At 44.7% G+C, this 17,767-nt stretch overlaps 1 protein-coding gene across 2 annotated transcripts in view; it reads right to left on the reverse strand.

The window, feature by feature from the left end:
• Nucleotides 1–6,163: 6,163 nt before the first annotated feature.
• Nucleotides 6,164–17,767, reverse strand: part of GRHL1 (grainyhead like transcription factor 1) — a 50,885-nt gene continuing 39,281 nt past the window's right edge. The window contains exons 11-16 of one of the 2 annotated variants that reach the window (XM_081068871.1): nt 15,980–16,119; nt 14,875–14,912; nt 12,623–12,714; nt 12,194–12,279; nt 9,058–9,122; nt 6,164–7,860 (exon numbers count right to left, since the gene is read on the reverse strand). In XM_081068871.1, the coding sequence (XP_080924997.1) occupies nt 7,746–7,860; nt 9,058–9,122; nt 12,194–12,279; nt 12,623–12,714; nt 14,875–14,912; nt 15,980–16,119 (536 nt within the window). In that variant the 3' untranslated portion in view covers nt 6,164–7,745. The remainder of the gene's footprint in view (nt 7,861–9,057; nt 9,123–12,193; nt 12,280–12,622; nt 12,715–14,874; nt 14,913–15,979; nt 16,120–17,767) is intronic. The other variant, XM_081068870.1, reaches the window with a different exon arrangement.

The raw sequence follows: 17,767 nt of genomic DNA on the forward strand, positions 1-17,767 counted from the left end.
AGGCAGAGTTGTGGGCCGCCCCGCTGAGTTGGAAGCTGTGCCCCACACCCTTACAACCCCCCCCCCCAAGACTGGGAGGCTCACTGGCTCCAGGTGTTTCAGGAAGTCTCTGTCCATCCACTGGCCAACCATGAAGCTAGATGAGCAGGGACTTCAGGTTTCATGCCCAACGTGCAATACAGACTCCACAGAGTTTGTTCAGAAAAGACACTGAGCAAACAACAAACCCTAGTGATGGAGAAGAGTCTGACTTCCAGAATAGCCGTATTACGTTGTCCAAGATGTTCAGTTTCAACAAAAATTACAAGACATGCAAAGAAACAGAAAACAAGGCAGAAAAAAAAAGTAGGAACTCTGTGAGGTATCCCAGACACTGGACTTATTAGACAGGACTTTAAATCAGTTCATTTCAATCAGTTACTAGGTCAGTTCGCAGATGTAAAGGAAAACATGTCTGAAGAACGAAAAGCATGAGGCTGATCTCACCAGACGCACTCATTGGTGTGCTCGGGACCCCTCCACCATCCTCCTCCTTCTCTCACCCTCTGACAGCTGCCATTGGAAATCAGGGCTGGGAGGCACTAGATGCCCCTTAACTGCAACCCCACCCCCAACCTGGAGGGAGCGGGAAGGAAAGCAGTAGGCCAGCCGGGCCTGTGACTGAGGAGACCCCTGCCTGCTCCTGTTGAGATGGGCACACTGCTTAGGGGACAGACTCCACAAGACTAAAAATGGAAAAGGGGAGTCAGCTTTTGGGAGTGTGGTGGAAGTTGGAAGGGACACACTCCCGTCAGACAGCCAACGTCATGCGACTCTGGGAGAGCCAGGAGATGGCTGGCTGTTCACTGCTGTGTGGCGTGAACAGACCGCTGAGCCTGTCGGCTTCTTTGTGAAGTGGAGATAATGGCCCCTGCCCACCAACCTCACAATCCATTTGGGTGGGGGAGGGTGGACCTCTCCCTTGGTTTCTCCCCCAGGCCCCTCCTGGAGAGGGGCTACTGTCCCTGGGGCACCTTTGCCCTCTGGAGCCACAGCCCTCCAGCCTGCGGGGCCTGCGGGATGTTTGCTTACTCTTATCACAACCCGCATGCAAACAGATGTAAAGTGCTCCATGCGGGCGCCTGGTAACGGGGCCTCCACGTGGCTGCCAGGCTCACCTCGTGTTCTCTCTGCAGCCGAGGGACAAGATGTCCACTGCCTCGGTCTGGTCCCTTGGGACATGGATGTGGGAAGGTGAGGCCAGGGTAAACCAGTCTCGGGGTTGGGGGACTGAAGCAGAGAGACCTGCTGGCCGTAGGTCCTGGGACCATCCACCTGGACCATCCTTCCTGCACAGCTGAGCCCAAGTTCTGGGCAAACAGGCCACCTACAGTGCCAACCCCGGCAATAGGGTCACCCCAGAAACTGCCCAGGGCGGGGAGAGGGACAGTGGCCTGCACACCCCCACACACCCCTCCAACGGAGCACTCTTTGATCTTGGGTTTAGACACCCACGTCAGAGTGGAGGGCAGGCCGGTTCTCACAGGCCCTCAGCCCTGCCTCAGGTGCCTCAGACCTGAAAGAAGCAAGTCTATGTTTTCGTGCGGGAACAAGTTGGTTTTTGTTTTTTTAATTAGGACTTTACTTTTTCAGGGTAGTTTTAGGTTCCCAGAAAAATTGAGAAGGAACAAAGAGTTTCCATATACCCCGTTGGCCCACTCATGCACAGCCTCCCCGATTATATAAACATCCCTTACCAGAATGAGCCATTTGTCACGACGGATGAACCTACGCGATACATTATCACCCCAAGTCCATAGTGTACATTAGGGTTCCCTCTTGGTGCTGCACATTCTATGGTTTGGACAAATGTAAAATGACATATTGACAGCACACGGCCCTGTGCTCCAAATGTCCATCCCTCCCACATAAGCCCTGGCAAACACTGACCTTTTTAGTCTCCATAGTTTTGCCTTTCCCAGAACGTCCCATAGCTGGAACCACGCTGTATGCAGCCTTTTCGGAAGGGCTTCTTTCCCTTAGGAATATGTATTGAAGGTCCCTCCATGTCTTTTCGTGGCTGGAGAGCTGATTTCTGTTTAGCGCTGAATACTATTCCGTTGTCTGGATGGACCACAGATTATTTATCCATCACCTGCTGGGGGGCATCTTGGGCCCCCCAATACTGGCTGCTTCCCAGTCTGATTGTGAATAAAGCTGCTATAAACGTTTGTGCGCAGGCTTTTGAGTGGACGTTAAGTTTTCAACGCCTTTGGGTAAACACCAGGGAGCATGAGGGCAGGATCCCATGGTAAGATATGTTCGGTTTGTTAAGAAGCGGCCAAGCTGTCTTCCCAAGTGGCTGCACCCGGTCTCATTCCCACCAGCAATGAAGGAAGAGTTCCTGCTGCTCTACACCCTCACCAGCGTTTGGTGTTGCCAGTGTTCCGGGTTTTAGCCATTCTGATAGCTTGGTATTGAGTGGCATCTCATTGTGGTTTTAGTTGGCATCTCCCTAATGACATATGATGTGGAGCATCTTTTCATGCCCACCTGCCGTCTGTGTATCATCTTTGGGGAGCTGTTTAAGGCTTTTTATTTTTTTTGAGGAGGGCACAGCTCATAGTGGCCCATGTGGGGATCGAACTGGCAACCTTGGTGCTATCAGCACCACACTCTAACCAACTGAGCTAACTGGTCACCCCTAAGGCTTAGTTTTTAATCAGGTAGTTTGTTTTCTTACTGAGCTCTTTGTATATTTTGGGTAGCAGTCCTTTATCAGACACTTATCTTTTGCAATTATTTTGTCCCAGTCTGTAGCTTGTCTTCTCTTTCTCTTGACGTTGTCATTCGTAGGGCAAAATTATTTCATTTTAATGAAGTACAGCTTATGAATTATTTCCGTTATTGTCATACCCAAGGTCATCTAGGTTTTCTCCTGTGTTATCTTCTAAGAGTTTTATAGTTTTGCGTTTTACATTTAGGTCTGCTATCAATTTTGAGTTAATTTTTGTGAAGGCGTTAAGGTCTAGGTTCATTTGGGGGGAAAGCTCTGTATCCATTACAATGGGTAAAACATGAACTACACTCCACACATTCCTTTCCCGCCCTCCTTCATGGTGGCCCAGGCACAGCCGTGTGTGTGTGTGTGTGTGTGTGTGTGTGTGTGTGTGTGTGTGTGTGTGGGATAAACTCCCTGGGGAGTTTTAAGCCTTGGGGACCAGAAGGAATCAGGCCTCAGTCTTTACAGGGACAGGCGAGTCTCCTCTTGGCCTAGGCAACAGGCCAGCTGGAACCCTTAAACATTTTCACATCTAATAATTTCCCTGGTCAGTGGTGGAGGTCTTAACATGGTCAGACAAGAAAGAAGAAGGAAGAAAAAGAAAGTGATTAGGGGCGGGGGCGGGAAAGGGAGATATGAAGGAGGGAGGAAGGAAATCCTCAAAGGGAGAGGGGAGTGAAAAACCAACTACTTGCACTATTTTAATTATCATTTAAGATTTTCCTGAAAATTAAGTGTGTGCTTTTTTTTAAGTAGGTCATGTGACGAATTGACAGATGATCCTGGTGTAACTGTGTAAGATGCTGTGTGACCGCAGGATTTCTGAACACGGCCGGTGTGCATTTATGTGTGAGGTGGTTTCCCTGGGCTTTGGACTTAATTTTCTATAATGAGTAACAGGAAAATCATGCACTGAAAGGAGTAGAGATCAGAAGGAAAAATCCGTTCAGGTCACTGAAACAACCTTTCAAGCATGCACAGGTCAGTTAAACCTGAACACCAGTGTACACTGGTTGGGAATATTTCAGGGAAAGAAAACCAAATTGTCTTTCTTAATCACTGCAAGAAAAGCCATGCACCAGACGCATTATCCTTGGAAAGCCTGCTAAATATCCTGCCTCAGCATTCTGCAACTTGAGAGTGTGACAGAGTTCCTCTTCAACAGCAACATACGGGAGAATATTCTAGAAAGAACAGTGGGGATTCGGAAAGTCCAGTGATCTTCCAAGGGCTGCCAACTATTCCCTCATCTTACAAACACTGGATCGATTGATTCAGTCATTCAGTGAAAATTTACTGATCATTGTGTCAACCAAGAATCTCAACAGAAATCAGCTGGTGCACTCATAACAGCCTAATGCGAAGAGATTATTTATAAAGGGATGATTTACCAAGAGGGAATGTAGGGGGACCTAAGGGATAGAATTGTGACCACCAGCAGGTGGCAGGTCACCCATGAAGGGACAAGGAAGTAGTTCCAGTACCTGAGGGAAAGAGTTGTGAGACCACCTGACAGGTACGGTGAGCTTCAGACACGGCCTCCCTGGGGAGGCGTATGTGCAGAGCCAGCTGACTGGACGATGCTATCCACAGAATGGGACACAAAACAGTCACTCAAAAGAACACGTCTAAAGGATAGTGATAATCAAAACAGCTGCAAACAACAGTATGACCCTGTTTGCAAAACAGCGCAAATAGTAGACTTGAGTTTGCATAGAGGACTCGCGCAGCCTTGGAGAACGTATCAGAGGTGATCTCTGCGGAGTGGGGTTGGGGAGGTAGTAACTGATCCCTCAGCGAAATCTTTTCACGGAGCTCTAACATTCACCCTAATGACTGATGCTTTTCTCTTAGCATGCGCTACATTCATAATAAAACAAAATTTGACTAGATTTGAAGGTGGCTACAGGAATTGGGGACCAAGGGTGTGTACACGTAAGATAGATGACTTGACAAAGAAACCGTGTGTGTGCCTCTCGTCGTTACTCCACACCTGCGGTGACAGCCTGTGGGCTTGGGTTCAAGACCCGAGCACACCGACTGGCTGGCTGGCCTCCATTTGCTGTATATTGGTGACAGTATTTTGCAGGTTGAGAAGCAAATATTGCTAATACTGGACGACACTAATCTAATGCTCCCTCCCCATACGGTAAAAGGAGCAAAGGAAATCACGAACATGAGTGCACTTTGCAGTCCTACCAAGGTACGGGCCAGCTTGCCTCTCACTTGCAGGTCCCCAATCGCCTTCTCCTGTCTCCTGCCCCACGAAGTCGGCGGTACCTTGAAACCACCTTTTCCTGAGCAGTGTCTCAGGAACTTGCGCTTTATTGACTGCTGCCTCGTGAAACAGACGATTCCTATTTTGTGGCCTCCTGGTCTAGCTCCAGCCTGGGCTAATTTCTGAGCTTCTAACTTCTAAACAACCTCCCTGCTGTTTCCAAGTGACTAGGCTACTCAAAGGCACCAACTAGCCACTTAATAGTTACAAAATCATTTAGTGAGCATCTGCTCCATGAGGAGCATTGGGCTGCGTACCAGAGACCCAAGGAGACGAGGCCGTGCAGAGGCCTGGCAGGTTTTTGATTACAACATGGAGCAGTGAGTGCCAGGAGAGGGAAGCGGGTGATCCACTGGGGAGACCAGGGGGAGGCCCCCACCTCCAGGGGAAAGCCAAGTTTTGAGGCTGAAGAGCTAAGTGACAGAGAAAGAAGTAAAGCAGAATGTGGGAAGGCAGGGAGCGTGAGGGAACCCGAGGAGATCCCTGGAGCATTGGGAAAGGTGGGGTCCAGGAAAAGCCCTGGTGGAGGGAACATGTGAGCCCCACCCCACAGCCTTGCTGTGGCTCAGGAACTCTGAGTGACCAGGAATGGAGTCTGCCCTCAAGGATTCTTATGGCCCAAGGATTAGAGTGAAAACTGCACAGACGCTGCAGGAAATCTATGGCGTTTACTTCATTAATTTAATCGTGTGAGCATTAGAAATCTATGTTCGTGTCTATCCCAGTTAGGCCCTGGATTACCTGAATATGCTCACAATAGCTGCTGGATTCAAATTCTGATGAACTGGAACATCACTGGTAGATTTTTAAACCAAACATTTTCTGTTAAGCTTTTAACTAAAAACATAAAGATTTTAGGTCTGAAAGCATTGACCTGCAGCTTTAGTAGTTCAATTTTGGTTGATAGCTGAAAACTTATTTAGGGCTCCCTAACTTCATAATTACTTGGATCATTTCAGACACCTGTAAGGAAAAATTAAGATGAAGGAAAGAATCCTGAGGATACACGTTGGGAAGTCACGGTAAAATGCTAAGGAGATCCTTTTTAGCTCTACCATTCTAAGATCTCACATTCTGCTGTAATGACTAATGAAAGGATAAAGTCAAACTGAATAACAGGAAATGACATATTACGAAATAGACATATAAAATTTAATCCCTTTGGTTTAAAATACATCTTCAATGATACAATTAAAAACAACAAACAAGACAAAATCAATTTCATAAAACAAAATATGAAATAGGCATATGACCCGTGTCCCATATCTTATCTTAGAAAACCAGCAATTTGGTTCACATACTTCATTAGAATATTTTAATGTAAAGATTTAACTATCAATCCTACTTATACAAATGAACTATTCTAGCTCCCTGAACCTAAAGATACCCGTGATTTCGTTTCTGTTAAAAATTACGCTTTTTAGTATTTTTATGTATTTAAACATGTATACAAAATAGTCCCCTGCCATAATAATACAGTCTCATAAATTCATGAATGCTTTCTACAGTTGTCAGCATACAAGATAATCAAAACATGGAGGCTCTGAAACATGATAAACTAGAAATCATTTCTTCTAACAGGAAGATTATGAAGAACTCCATTTTGAGTTGTATAACCTGGTATACAATAGTCACGGTATGTTTTGTGGTTACTGTGTTTGTTCACTCTATTTGGTACATATGACTGGTATTATCATACAAAACAGACATGAATTACCGTACTTTTCTCTTTACTTCATTTGCTAAACAGTGCAGAAATCCAAATAATAACACTCTCAAAAGCAAACAGAATCTCTGCTGTTTGAGAAGGGTTGTTTGCTATGCTATGGAATGACTGCTGTGTTGGGAAAACAGAGAGCATTTTAGTGGGTTCCACTAAGTATAGTATTCTATCTGCTTGGTACACATTATCAAAAATAACTTAACCTTTGTCTAAGGAAAGTCTTTAAGGTCGACCTTACTGTATGTCTTCACTGTATGTACACAGATACCATATTATATATTATCTATTTATATAAGACATGTATGTACACATTTACAGACACAGGCCTTCAAAAATGTATTGCACTTATATACAATGCAGCTTTAGCTTAACTGATTCATACTGTAACCCACTGAAGTTCTTCATAAGAAAGGCAGTTGATACGTTCAAGAAAGTTGCAAAGGCAGATTTCAGTAACATGCTCTATCTGAGTAAACATTTCCTGGGGGATGAGAGGTGCAGCCTCTGCTCTCCGGACGCCACTCCCACTACCCTGAGGGAGGCAGAGTCACACCGAGTGTCAGCCAGGGCACAAGAGCCTTAACGCCACACCACAGCCTTTTCTGACTAACACTAGTGAGCAGACCCACGGACACTGAGAGACAAGGGAGACAGCCCAATATTTTTATCAGTCATGTAGCAGATATCCTAAAAAGTTTCCCAGAGAGTATTAAAACTTGGAATAAAGTTTTCATTTTTAATCCTAAGCATTTATATTCAAACATAATAATCTATGGATTTCTTTGTCATCTGAAAAACGCCATGTGACATATTCAATGCTGTCTCCAAACCAAATGCAGCACCATCTCCAACTCCAAAGGAGTCCCTTCCATTGACATCCGCCCGTTGGGAAGGCGGCTGACGGGTGTACTGTGGCCTGCCGAACAGTAAGAACTACAGAACACCTTCACGGAACTCACTGGGAATTGCGGGCCAGGATGCCCTTAGATCTCAGTGAGGGTGAGTTTGTACGACCCCCCCACTTCTTCGATCTGCAGCTGGAAGGTATCTTCATTGGAGTAATGCTTCACAATGTTGTCATCCATGTTCACCAGGATCCTGGAAAGGAAAGGCCAGAGAGACGCGCTCAGCCCGCTCACTTCGGAGTCGGACCTAGATTTCAGTTAGCTCTGCTACTTACCAGCTGTGACCATGAGGCAGATATTTAAACTCCCTAAGCCTCAATGTCCTCAACTCTGAAATGGGATAATAGTGCTATCTTGTAAGATTTTTGTGAGGATTGAATGAGGACTCAAGTAAAGCACTTACACGTTTACGTGTATAACAGTACTGGGCATGCGATAAGCAAAACATACTAGTTTATTGGTTGTTACTATTCCAGCATGTAGCAATCACTCAATAAACAATGGCTATTATAATGAATGCAAGAAATCCACAGACGGAACACTTCATTGGTTCAGCTTTAAAAAGCATATAAATAAAATTAATCTATGGAATCTGAAGCCACAGTTCCTTAACAAATAGCAAGTTATCTTCAAAGTTTAATTGAACTACGCTAAGCCCAACCCTTCCCATAGGCCCATCTACAAAATTCTAATTAGGATTTGCTTTAGAATTAAGCCAAAATAGTTTTATGCCATTCCCTGCCATACCGCTGCTGGATAGGGCCATCCCCTACCCATGCCAAACAGCATAGACACTTAGGTAAAACAGAACTAAAAATGTTAATTTCTGCACAAGGAAGCAATGTTCTATGATTGAAAACACAATCCAGGGCAGGAGAGTGGAGTGGAATGAGCAAAGCTTTGCAGTCAGCTCATGGGCTTGGCACTAATCTGATCTCGGACAAGTCTCTTTGGCTCTCTGTACCTCAGTTGCCTCCTCTATAAACTCTGAACAGTAACACTCTGAACACTCTCAACAGTACCCTCAGAGGGCAACGTGAAAATTCAATAATACATGAAGTGCCTGACCCCGTGCCTGACTCACGATGGGAGCTCAATATGGGGTAGCAATTGCTGTCATCTTTAGTGAATTTTATAACGTGCTCTAGATCTTGGAGCCACGTCACTGCTGCCAAGCATGAGAAGCGCAAATAAAAATTCTGCTTGAAAAAAAATCCACAAGGATGTCTCAGAAAGTAGATCAATTTTACATGGATAATTTAAGAAAAAATACATTCTTGCATTAATGTTTCTGTAACTGTTTCTGGACTGGGTACAACGCAAGTGCATAACGTTAATGTTATATGATGTTAATCTTATTTAGGTACTAGGAATGCCAGTCAATGCTCACCCTTTTTTACATTTCTTGAATATTTTCCCAATCTTGTCATGGGGAACATCATATTTGTCTGAGATCTAAAAGAGCAATGAAAAATAATTACAAAATGCCATTTTCATGGTTCTAACAAAAAAACTACGTGTGTGTGTATATATGTATGTATATATGTATATAGTGGCATAGTCACTTAAGTTCCTGTTTTTCAAAAATACATATGCAAAGCCAGCCATGTCGTGGAGCGCTGTTACCTACCTTTGGAGGGAGCTGGAATCAGGTGCTTTGTTATTTCTCCCTAGTTCATGCGTGTCCACAAATGCATTATATAGTCATAGTTCTTTTTTTTAAGAATTAATAATTTTATACAGCTTTAAGTTTATAGAAAAGTAGAGTTCCTCCCCCCCGTTAGAGTGGTGCATTTGTCATATGTGATGGGCCAACACTGCTATAATATTATGAATTAAAGTCTAGCACTTCCATGAGGACTCGCTCTGAGCCGTACATTCTATAGGTTCTGACAGATGCACTATGACCCGTGTCCATACAGTCATGGGGAGGCTGGTCAAGTGCACAAAGGCCTTGCTTTGGAGTCAGACGATTCGAATCAATTCTGATTCACGTTCAGCTAGCAGATGACCTTTCTGACCCTTAGCCTCTCCTCCTCAGTAAAGCGAGACTCACCTCACACACCACAGGGCTGTTGTGAGGATCAAAGCGAGTCCAGTGCAAGGCACTTGTTGTTAATTTCAGATACAGGATTATGGGAAGGAAAACACATTTAAATATCCCATAGCCCCAAAGAAACCTCCAAGTCTCAGCCACAGACTAAGAGTGTGTCTCTGCCCGTTCTACCCAGAGCCTCTCGACAGCTTGTAGACGCACAAAATCACCAAGGTTCGGCTAATGTGGCTGCAGCCACTGGGGTATGGCCTCAGCCTATGCTCAGCCCGAGCACCCCCCTTTTTAGGACCAATGAGTGGATCCACACCGTGCAGTGAAATGAGTATGGTGTAATCTTTGGATGTTTTTCTTTCAGGGCACAGAAGCTATCTTTACAGAGGGAGAATGAATTACTCCAAGGACGAGCAGCAGGCTCAATCTAGATCAAATGCTTTATTTGGACATCGTTGTGCAGGCCACTCCCACAATGGGGTCACCACTTACTCAGTCTGAAGAGCAAAGCTAGAGGCAGCACTGAGAAATGGGGCCTCAGAAGATCAACTAGCAGATCACTTTCAATCTTATAAAAATACACATTTCAAACCAAATCCAAGCTCCGATCACACACACAAGTCCATTTCTTTTCTGTATCGCTGGGTAATAACTTTGTATATTTATGAAATCCCAGCCCCAAGAGACATAAGACATAATAATGCAATCTTTTGAGCCGTGAACAATTATATTTGACACAGTAAGTCTCAATCTCTTTCATACTCTCTTCTCTCTCCATAATCAAGGGTTTGAATGATTCTTAAGAAATGAGGTGGGGCGGTCGGGTGGCTCAGGCGGTTGGAGCGCTGTGCTCCCAGCTCAACCTGGAGCTGGGCTGCTGTGAGCAGCCGGCGGCCAGCATGAGCGGCCGGCAGCTGGCGAGATGCAGTGAGCTGCCGTGTGCGGCCAGCACAAGCCCCCAGCACAAGCACCGTGAGCTGCCGGTGACTGACTGGCTCAGCTGGGTGGTGTGCAAGGTTCATAACACCAACATAGGCCAGTGAGCTGCGCCCTCCACAACTAGACTAAGAACAATGGCTTGACTTGGAGTGCGGGGAGGGGAGAGAGAGGACGGAGGGGAGAAGGGAAAAGAAAAAAAAGGAAATGAGGAAGGGTTGTCAGAAGACAAGGTAAGAGGAACCCAGGAGAAATGGCAGGAAGCAGGAAAGTGACACAGCAAAGCAGTGTGCATGGTGGTGTTGGCTGTGGTACAGGAGGAAGGGGATGTGCTGCTCGGAGCCAGGCAACAGCTCCCCCAATCCACCGTCCCCTCACACTGCTGTACTGTTCTTCACCCATTTATCAGCACCTGGCGAATTACAGGTTAGTTTCTTTGCCTTATTGTCTCTATCTTCCTAACTAGAACCTAAAGTCTGTCGTGCACTGTGTCTCTTACTCTTGTAACTCTAGTGCCAAGAACAGTACCTGGCACAAAGCAGGCCCTTCACAAATACTTGTTAAATGAATTCAACACACTGCAGTTGTCAGGGGGAGCCTGAGGAAACACATTTCTAGTAAGTATCAGGAGACAATGCTGATTCCTTGAATTCCATCCTGGGATAAAGCCAAAATGGGGAATCAGCATGGCATCCTTCTCATGCCATCTCTCTCTGCTGTCCCAAAGGGCAGGATGGGATCCATTTGCTTGTCGACCCTTTGCTGGGATCCTATCAGAAGGCATTATGGTCATCACTGGTTATACCTCTCAATTTTCTTAAATATACTTTGGGTAAGGTCCTAGAGCAAGTTCAGTTGTTCCCTAAAATCAGGAATTTCAAAGGCAGACCAAGGAGCCACTGTTTCTATGCATGAAGTTTGTAAGGTTTTAGTTGATTAAAAAATTTGTTGAGGGGCAGCCAGTCAGTTCAGTTGGTTAGAGCATGGTACTGATAACACCAAGGTTGCCAGTTCGATCCCCGCATGGGCCACTGTGAGCTGAGTCCTCATTAAAAAAATAATTAAAATTAAAATTAAATTAAATTAAATAAAGTAAAAAATAAAATATAAAATAATAATAAAAAACAAACCACACCCTCTAAAAAATAATTTTTGTTGTTGGCTTCTAAAAGGTTTGTTAAATGGCAATCTCTCTTTAACTAAGAACAATAAAAATCGAACTATTTCATAGGTCATCACAAATTCACTCAATTCAGTGGACTAGACATTACTGAGCGATTACTATCTACCAACTAGCGTGCTGGGTGCAGTGGTCTGAGACCGGATGGTGACAGCCCCGCAAAGACTGAGGACCCACCCACCATGGGGTGGGTGAAACGTGAACTGTGCCACAGGCACAGACGAGGCACTGCCACTCAGCAAAAGCCTCCAAGGTTTCAGAACAGCAAAGAAATCTGCACGGTCTGTAAGATCTGTTCCAGCGCAATTCTGTGTAGGTTTGCTTTCACTTTTTAAAGAGAATTACAAAGTTTATACTACTTACAGCTTCCATCAAGCCTTTCAAAGATGGAGTCTTGAGCATCAGGGCATCAAAGACTTCTTCTGATTCCTTTCGCACATAGAGCAGCACTAATCCCCAATCGGGAATAAGGAGGTGAAAAAAGAAAAAAAAAGGATGCAGTTCATTCATACGAGAAAAATAAGAAAACAGATCTTGGGTCCTGGTTAAAATAAACAGAGATATCCACACCAAGGACAGCAAACGTGAACCAGTATGAAATGTCTCGAGGAACATAGCTTTCAGCTTCTTTTAACTCTGCTGGACGTTCAAGCTCAAGCTGGGAGTTCGTCTGATGGAAAAATACTCAAGGAAGTCAAACTGGACAAGAATTGTTTGAGTGACTGATGCTTCTGACAGATTCAGAACTCACTTCTAATTTAAAACTCCTAGTAAGAAATTAAGCCAACGCACCTCTCTTTGGTTCTTCTATCCGGGTCAGCTTCGCAGGAGGTGGAATCACAAAATCATCTTCCGACCCATATGGCCCCCTTTTCAAGTTAGATCTGCAGGCGATCCAAAGTATGCAATTAGTGACTTCAACTTAAAGCACTTGCAGAAAAAAAAAGTTTCAGGGTATATCACTGAACTTTAGATTTAAAATGACTATCATTCCTTATCTGGTCCAGCTTCCTTATTTTGCGGATGAAAATCTGAGGCCCCAAGAGAAATGCCGAATGAACCAGGGCTCCCGCTATTAAATGGCAGAGCTGAGACTACACTCAGGTCATCTGCCAAACACCCTCCCCTGCTCTTACACTAGATCAAGCTACCTTCTCAGGAATTAAGAGTGTCTTTTCAGGAAAAATTTGTGGAGGAGGTAGGATTTGTGGTATATGTAAAGATGCTAACACAGGAGAGGGCATGTCAAAAAAGGGAAAAAGTATGAGCAGAAAAATGCAAAGCCAGGCTGGCTAATACAGAATTCTCCATAGGAAGACAAATCCCAAAGGGCAGGCTGGCTATGCTGTGGACCATCTTGACCATTGAGCTCTAAGGAACTTTAGATTTTATGTTGCTTGTATTAGGGAAATCTGAAAGTTCTGAGAGACGAGAATGCTATAACCAAAGTGTGTGGTAAAGATGGGAGGGGCCTCCAAGGCCTCCAGGCAGAGGAACTAGTGAGAGGACTTTGGGGACAATCACAGCGTGTGACGCGGAAGGGTTAAAATACAGCAGTGTCAGTGGAACTGAAAAGAGGAAGATGGAAATAAGTGCATTTGAATAAAGAAGAGAAAAATCAGAGTAACTGGCTGTCAAAGACACAAGTTATGCGGTGTTCAGCATTATGAGGTTTAGTGTGGATGAGCAAGAACTTTAGGAAAGTAACTGAAAACGAAGACAGTGAGTATTGGTTTTGAGCAGAATGATCATTTCCAGAATAAGGTTTGGGCTTTAAAACTGTCTGTCCCAGCTTCTAGGACACGTCAGCGTCCAGCGAAAGCCATGTAAAATGTACGTCTGAGCACAGGAAGACTTAGAGAGGCAGGGGAGAGCTGACCTTCAGTGATGAGACACCATAGGCAACATGGTGGGAACAAGGAGCTCTGATCAGGTCCGAGGAGGGGACTGGAGAGAGAGCACCGAGTTGGAAGGCTGCCACCCGGGCAGGCAGGATGCCCACGTGGGCGGAGGAGCCACACCTGAACAGTAGTGACACACCCAGGGCCCCATCTGGGATTCTAGAACTCATTCTCCACCACACTGTTTTTCTTGGAAAACAGGCTGATTCCAGAGCTGAAGAAAGGAAAATACAAGTGCTTGGAACGCACTGTGCCTGAGAGTGAGAAAATGCTCAAGAAAGTGGGGGAGTGGGAAGGTCATGTCAAAGGGATCCAGGGGCAACCCTGAAGGACTCTGCTGACCCTTCGGGATGAGTTGAGCAAAGTACATGACAATTGTGGATTATAACTTACTGAATAAAATTGGAAACTATGAGTCCATACATATAATAATAAATAAAGGGAATGTTTGATGAGGAATGAGACAGTTACAAAGCTACAAAGCACCGCCTCCAACACTTATTACCAAAGGAGAAAGAGCAGCTTCACACTAGAGAAGCCCGGCAGACACCACCTTCATCGAGTCATCAGCGTGGACATTGCTAACGACTGCTAAGCCGGCTGTGTGCCGCCCCAACAGGACACACCCAGAAGGCAGCATTCTACGTATGCCCTTCCTACCAAGATGCATCATCGAATCTAATCCTGAGGAAACAGTGGACAGACCCAAGCGGACCGCATTCTACAAAACGACTGCTTTGTAATCTTCAAAGGTGTTAGGAAAGTCAAGGAGAGATGGACTGTTCTAGATTGATCGCGCTAAAATAGACTTGACAAGTAAATTCACTGTGTGAGTCTGAACTGGATCCTTTTTTGCTATAAAAGACATTATTGGAACAACTGGCAAAACTTGACTAGGGTATGAGCTCTGACTGGTATTAATGCCTCAGTGTCAATACCCCGACTTTGTTATGCAGGGGAACATCCTTGTTTGTGGGAAATATACACTAAAGTATGGAGGAATGATGGGATCATTGGATCAGCAACGTACTCTCAAATGGCTCGGGAAAGAATGAGTTCTTTGTATCGTACTTGCAACTCTTCTATAAGTTTGAGATTGTTTCAAAATAAAAATAATTTAATAAAACAAAATATAAATCTTACCCTTCACCCTCCAATTCTTCTGAGGCAATAGATAGGACCTAAGACCAAAAAAACAGATTGCTTTTCAATTATATGCTCAAAATATTTCAGGCCGCAAATAAATTATTCCTAAAATGAAAATAATTTTGAATTTGACTAATCTAACACAAAATCCTTTAGCTTTCTTTTTCAATAACCAGATTCTTAGAGATATTTTGAACTCCAACTCAGGGGTTGGCAAACTATACCCCAGGGGCCAAGTTTGGCCCAATGCCTGTTTGAGTAAATAAAGCATTTATTGGCACAGAGCCATACTCATTCATTGGCGTGTTGTTATGGCTGTTTTGGCACTACAGTGGCAGAGTTAAGTAGTCACAACAGAGACCATGTGACCTAAAAAACCAAAAATATTTATTATTTGACTCTATAGAAGAAGTTTGCCGACCCCTGCTCACCCCAAAGCTTCTCATTAGGAACTAAATATACTGGCAATGGCTTCCCCCCAAGAACCGTAAAAGTTATCCGTCCACAAAAATCTGTCTACGAAGAGCATGGCAGATCATCTTTTCGACGTTTATTTGGACTCAGCATAAAAGGCATGCTCCAAGCTACTCAGGTTCCAACCTCTACTAAGCTTCTGCTCAGAGCAGGGCAGGACTATTTGTTAAATTTCACATTAGTTGCCAAGACACAGCTGTCCGTGTGCCAGCAATGACTCAATAACTGAAACCATGAACAGAGCCTTCAGACGTTCTTTATGCCATGAGGCTGCCTACCCGACGGACTCTTCCAGCTTTTCCCTCCTGTCCAGACCCATACGAGTTACATTCAAGAGGTCAAAGACTCCAACTCCAACTTGTGTTACTACTCTAGCATCACTGAAATGAGCTAAAAGATAAATACACAAATACAAACAGGATTTGATGGAACGCTTCGGTACTGTGTTTCCAAGTTAACAGTGCTTAAACACCCCACTGCAAGGACGTCTTGGCGCCCCCACTGAATATCCCAAAGAGCTGACCCCTAACGTGCTCAGACCTCACTCAGTTCTGCCTGCTGTTTACCAAAGACTTTCCTTCTGTCGAATCTCACTTCCTGCAGCCCCCCTGGGATCCTGGTTACATACGTGAGCGCCCCGCTGAAGGTTGGAGAAGTGCACGTCAGGAATGAAGAGGACAGGCTGGGTATCAAGATCAATAAAGGGCTTGAAAACTGTGATATCCATTCGTTTGTGAGAGGGGAGCAGTGGCACTTTAACATCAGAAACTAAAAAAAAAAAAGGAAAAAAATGAGAACGCCACAGTCAATAGTTTATATATACAGACTGGATGCAGGCCACAGAGTATTTTCCTTAGTGGTTAAGAAACTTAAATCGTAGCGCTGTAACACACAGGTCCTGTCCTTTGAACTAAGAGGAAAATCAGTTTATGTGAAGGAATGTGTTGTCTGTATTTACTACATTAAAATCAACTGAAAAACAGAGGAGAAAAAGGTATCTTTAAACACACACATATACACAGAAAATTGGAAACAGAGGCTAAGCATATTTAGTTTTTGTCTGAAGGGCTAACACTTATGATTGCATAGACATAACTTAGAAGTGATTTCACCTTAGCTAGCCTCATGAAATAATTTACACTCTAATAACAACATACTCTTTCTACCTTGGAATATACACCATACCTTCAACTTCAGAACTGAACCTCAAGGAGGTTAAGAGTAAGAATGACTGTCTAATTTTTAATTTATGAAATTACAGACTCCGTCTTCCCTCCTCATCTGGCCCTGAAGTACTAAGTGACGAACTTTCCTGGTTAGTTAGCTGTTCTCTGAAGTGACACCGGGAGTTTGCACTTTGATGCCACTAGGAGAACCCTGACTAACATGCTTCAGGGCAAATGTCTGCTGAGCCAGACAGATAGTTCAAAGAACAGATGCCAGCAGCCCACATACTGCAGATGAAACACTGCTGGCATGGAGCAGCAGGTTTTTTCATTTTAGCAGAGAGGCCAATATTGTGACTGAATATTGGTCACATTAAAAAGAAGAGATCCAAGATGGCGGAGTAGACACATGCTGTGCTTGCCTCATCCTGTGAACACATCAAAATTACAACTAAATTATAGACCAATCAACCTGGAGAACCATCTGAAGTCCAGCTGCACAGAGGTTTTATAACTAAGGATATAAAGAAGAAGCCACGTCGAGACTGCAGCTTTATCACATTTGAATGTAAGTACAGAGTTTGAATGGTATTTGAGCATGCAGTCAATTTAAATGAGAAAAAAACTGGATCTTGAAAATAAAAGAAACTACAAGTTAAATTAATCTTTAAAAAAAGAAAAGAAAAAGGAAAAAGATTTCCTGGTGAAATGTCCAGAGGCCTTACAGATTCTACAAATGTTAGAATACAATACAGAAGAAAAACCACACTCATTTGGAATTAAGACCTCCTGAATTCTCCAAGGCTGGTCCCGCGGCTCAGGTGGTTGGAGCCCTGAGCTCCTAACACTGAGGTTGCCGGGTCAATTCCCACATGGGCCAATGAGCTGCGCCCTCTACAGCTAAGATTGTGAACAATAGCTCTCCCTGGAGCTGGGCTGCCGTGAGCAGCCGGAGGTCAGCATGAGCTGCCATGGGCTGCTGTGAGCTACCGCAGCCTGCTGAGTACTGCCACAGGCTGCCATAGGCTGCTGTGGGCTGCCATGAGTGGGCTGGTGGCCAGCGTGAGTGGCCGGCAGCCATTGTGAGCGGCCGTGGGCTGCTGTGTGCTGTCATGAGCTGCCGGTGGCCAGCGTGAGCAGCCAGCAGCCAGTGTAAGCAGCTGGTAAGAGCTGCTGTGAGCTGCTGTGAGTGCCCAACTGACGACCGGTGACCGACTACCTCAGCTGGGGGAGCGCAAGGCTCATAATAC

Source organism: Rhinolophus hipposideros (genome assembly GCF_964194185.1).
Source record: "Rhinolophus hipposideros genome assembly, chromosome: 12".
NCBI lineage: Eukaryota > Metazoa > Chordata > Mammalia > Chiroptera > Rhinolophidae > Rhinolophus > Rhinolophus hipposideros.